The sequence below is a fragment of the Humulus lupulus genome, chromosome 6 (genome assembly GCF_963169125.1).
Source record: "Humulus lupulus chromosome 6, drHumLupu1.1, whole genome shotgun sequence".
NCBI lineage: Eukaryota > Viridiplantae > Streptophyta > Magnoliopsida > Rosales > Cannabaceae > Humulus > Humulus lupulus.
This window is the reverse complement of record NC_084798.1, coordinates 154,998,957-155,003,817: the sequence shown is the minus strand read 5'-3', so window position 1 is coordinate 155,003,817 and position 4,861 is coordinate 154,998,957. Positions and strand designations below refer to the sequence as shown.

The following is a 4,861-nucleotide window of genomic DNA, read 5'->3' as shown; positions in this document are numbered from 1 at the left end:
CCATCACAACACCCTTTGAAACCTCAAACTAAGAATCAAAATCACAAAAACCCAAAACACCATTGAAATGTGAGGGAACCAGAGGGTTACCTTGATTTCTTCTGCCCCAATTTGAATCCTGGCTAGAACCCTCTAGTTTGGGTAGCTCTAAACTCCTCAGCAAGCTCAATCTCCCTTCAAACCAATGTTCATCAATTAATTCCCGCTACTCAATAATTCTCGGTAATTTACCAAATTACCAAAATACCCCTAAGCTCCCCCCCCCCCCCCCCCCACATCACTAACTAGCTCCCTAGGATCACCTCGTGCCGGGTAACTCAAATATATCCACATAATAATGTGGTCGCAATCATATATCACACATATTTATAGTTATACCCTTAATGAATCCAAATTACGAAAATGCCTTTCTAATAAGAAACAGACCCACATGCATATTTAATACACCTAAACATGCAAGCATATTCATATCATAATAAAATTCACATAATTCACATAATGACATGCTCATAACACATAAGCACTCTATTAATTCAATTATTGCCTCCCGGCCCCTAATCCAAGCACTAAGCCATATTAGAGAATTTGGGGCGTTACACCCAGTGTGGGGGAAACTTGATTATGAGTAGCTTGTAGAGATGTTACAAGTCATAAAAGTATTAGAAAGAGATCAAGATGAATAAGGTGTAACGTTTCCAAAGGATTCAAGGCAACAAGATTCGTTAGAGTTAAGAATGGATTGATTTACGAAATAACGTGGGTATTTTTCTAAAAGACGGTCATTATGAATTGATCTCAGAATTGGAAACATAGGAAAATGATTTAAGCTTTACGAACCATAGATTTGGATGGGATCTGTAAAAGATTTAAGACTATCTTCAAGAATTGCAGATAATTTTATAAATCAATGCCTATAAAGATAAAGAACAGTTTAGACCATTGTTATCAGGTGAAAGGATAAATGAAGCATAGACCCGAATTCTAAGAAACACGATATGGATTCAGTTTTGGATTGTACCACATTATAACATATTTATATGAACAAGTTTTATGTTGTTGTTGTAGCTAACAAGTGATAAATTTTGGACAACACCTTAATCGGTGGGGTAAATGAGGATGTTACCCACTTGTTTGATAAGACACATCAAAAGAAAGGAATTCAGAAGGGTCGGAAGTGAATGGTTACTTCTGGGGGTTAGTAGAAAAGTAAATCACATGGACTTAGTACTTGGATGAGTAAAATTGAATTGACAAATTGAAAGGTTGTAAACATGCAGCAAGTACTTCTATTAGTGTCTCTAAAAAAGATATTATAAGGACAAGATGAAAGGCAAAATGAGATGGGCATTATGAGCCTTAAGTGTTGCTTAAAGGAATTAGTGAACTTCTGACGTTAGAAGGCGTTTACGATGGAAACTATGGAAATATGTATCAAATGTAAGTTACATTGTTGCATAATCTAATTGTTAAAGGAAGAGAAATTAAGAGGATATATCTTGCAAGTCAATGAGGAATCTAGACAAAGAGGCAAGTATGAAGTATATACGTAAATGTTATGGATACTAAGGAGCTGTAGAAAAAGCTTCATGGATTAAGAAATGGGAAATATGACAATAGTTTCAGAAGTATGAAGTAGAACCAATATGGATGGGTTACTACTAGAACAGATAGAAAAGTGCCAGGAACATCAAGCGGCAAATAAGTTGAAAATTAAGGAAATAATAAGTGATACAGTGAACAAAACCAGATTGGGGTGGTGTAAACCCAAAAATGTATATGGGTATATGTTATTTATAATTGGACGTGGTTATAGTACCTAGCCAAGATATGTATATATCATGATGATCTTGAGTAGTGGGGATCATTTTTGGTGGAAAGATCCTATGAAATTTTAAAGTGACAAGGAAAGGATGAGTTATTAGATACTCTCGAGGATGAGAGAATCTTGAAACATTATGGCATAGAAATTTCGAGGATGAATTCCTTTTAAGGGGGGGTAGTTGTAATATCTGTCCTTGCATTTTATGAGTATTTTGGTAATTTAGCTTGTGAGGGCAATTCAGTAATTTATGTTGATGCAGACGTGAATTGTTTTCTTTTAAATTTCATGATTATGATATGTATATGTATGAATGCGGCAAAACACGGTTCCTTAAAGTATCAAGTGCTAAAGGGCTAAAGGACTTATACATGCATAATTTAATAATGTTGTCTCAACAAAAACATGTAGATTGATAATTTTACCTGATCTCCACTACAAACAAGAGAGGAATTGTTGAATGATGACACTATCTCATGCAGCATAGTTGATGTCTCCTTTTCAGCAACCATCATAAATGTTTGAAGGCTAGGCTTGTTAGATGGTTTTTGAGGTATGGCATGAATACTCATTTTCCACCCAAAGCGAAATGTAGAGAAAAGCAAACCTGAACATGGAATGAATCGAACACGCTCAGCATATGCAAGGGCACATAGTAAACATGAAAAACATGTGAGCAGAAAAAACAAGAATCATAAATGACTGCCCAATTCATGACCCGCCCACCATTGGCATGGGCACTCGAATATAAGCAGAATGAAAGAGATTGTAATAGGATGTTGAAATAATTTCCTTAAAATTTAGTACCAAGAACGTGAGCCTCTGCAAAGGTAAGACAAATAAACTTCCCGCCAAATTTTAACACCCTTTTAACCTGTAAACAAAAATAAGAAACTAAAATAAACCCAACAAGAACTTGCACACTCATTTAAAAAGTAAACAAAATTATTGAGCAAAGAAACCAATCCAAAAATGAAATATAGACTGAAACCAAAAGGTTAGACACACCTCTGATAAATATTTCTTCCATAAATCAGGACCCAGCTCTGGCTCCATTAAAGCATCCAAACCACCTTTATCAAGTACGGCATCAAAGGTCGCATCCTCAAACTGCCAAATTTTAACAATTAGTTAACAAATAACAATCACATTCCCATAACATATTATCATAAGATAATAAGTAGAAAATAAAGCAGTCAGTTTTCATGCTAACCTGCATTTTGGTCATGTCCATGACGCGCCACCGCATGCCGATTCGTTCACGGACATTGCGGCTCAACATGTCCGAGATGACAACCTTAGAAAAATTGACATTAGTGATGTCCCTGAACCCAGCATCATAGAGGTGCTCGGAAAGCCTTGAATTCCCGCAACCCGACACGAGAATCTGTGGCGATGACAGAGCTTTGCCTTGGAGCTGGGCTTAATCAGATGATGATGATGATGACGACGACGAAGAAATGTGGGAAATGAGTGGGTTTCTGGGTTGGGAAAAGCTTACAATAGACACATATTTTTCAAAGGAGATACACTGCATCTATATATAATAAGCCTTATAACCAATAAATGACATGCCCTACCAGCAATGCAATAATGCCACGGCTAATTGGCTATAGAAAAAATCACACAAGACAATGTTCCTAAGTGTAAAGCAAAGCTTCTTTGGAATTGGTACTACACCATTCACAAAATGTTCAATAATTCCCCTTAATGTACCTATCAATGGCATCGCACGTGGCTGGTGGTTCGGCGACGACGGCGTCAGACGTGGCTAATTTTTCAGCGTCGCACATGGCTGGCTGGTGGCTGAAGGTTCGGCTGGAAGAAGTCGCACTATTCCGCTGGAAGAAGTGGCTGAAGGTTCGGCTAGAAGAAGAGGGAAAAAGAGAGGCGTGGGGGGAAATTAATATTTAGAGTCTAAATTTTTTTTAAGGGGCAATGTTGACACCTATAAGCTGTCACTATTGCCTCCAAATAGCGACAGCTCATAGTTGTGTCCCTTAAAAAAAATTCAGACTCTATAATTTCCCAATAGCGACACATTTTAACTGTCGGCATTGCTCCAATATGTTTTTATAAAAAAATATTTAAACATATATATTAATAAAAAAAATCATAACTAATAAATTTATATCTTAAATTTTCTTACAACATTTTTCCAATTAATAAAACAACTCTTTTTAACTAATACAAATTTTATAAATGTGTTAAAGAATAATATAGTTAATTTTATAAATATGTTAAAGAATAATAAATTTAAATTTAGATATAAAAATTATTATAAATACAAAAGTTAATAATATGAAAAATTTAGAAACAAAAAAAAATCTAGTTTAAAAAGTTTTCAATAAATACATAATTTTTATAAATATATATTTACATAATTTAGTTTATTTTTAAAATTATACTATTCATTAATTTTTTTACAATATTTTTCCAATTAATAAAACAACTATTTTTAACTAATACAAATTTTATAAATATGTTAAACAATAATATAGTTAATTTTATAAATATGTTAAAGACTAATAAATTAAAATTTTGATATAAAATTTATTATAAATACAAAAGTTAATAATATGAAAAATTTAGAAAAAAAAAATTAGTTTTAAAAGTTTTTAATAAATACATAATTTTTATAAATATAAATTTACATAATTTAGTTTATTTTTAAAATTATACTATTTGTTGACTGCGTTTTTAGCCAACGACGTGAGAACGTAAAAAACGACAAACCTGTAAGAGAATTCAAACGACACAGACAGTTTAATAAAGAAAATAAAGAACACACGCAATTTTTATAGTGGTTCAGCCCCAATCAGTTGGTAATTGCCTAATCCACTTAGAGATTTGATTAATTTATCTACACTCAAGATCAGATGAACCTTAGTCAACTGAGTTTCTTCAGTGTAAATCCTCATAATACAAAAGAGTTCTCTCTCAAGAAAACGCACTTTCTCTCTCTACAAAACTCAGACCAAAAGTCCCTTCCTGATCCCATCAACCCTCTATTTATAGGCTTGGGATCAGAAACTGATATCC

At 33.7% G+C, this 4,861-nt stretch overlaps 1 protein-coding gene across 1 annotated transcript; it reads right to left on the bottom strand.

Annotated features, from left to right (window-relative positions):
• Positions 1 to 822: 822 nt before the first annotated feature.
• On the bottom strand, positions 823 to 3,356 carry LOC133785574 (uncharacterized). Its single transcript, XM_062224796.1, has 6 exons — positions 3,350 to 3,356; positions 3,033 to 3,241; positions 2,828 to 2,929; positions 2,627 to 2,693; positions 2,245 to 2,426; positions 823 to 855 (listed from the first exon to the last, which is right to left on the bottom strand). Exons 1-6 carry the CDS (start codon positions 3,354 to 3,356, stop codon positions 823 to 825), a joined length of 600 nt encoding a protein of 199 aa, XP_062080780.1.
• Between the last annotated feature and the right edge of the window lie 1,505 nt (positions 3,357 to 4,861).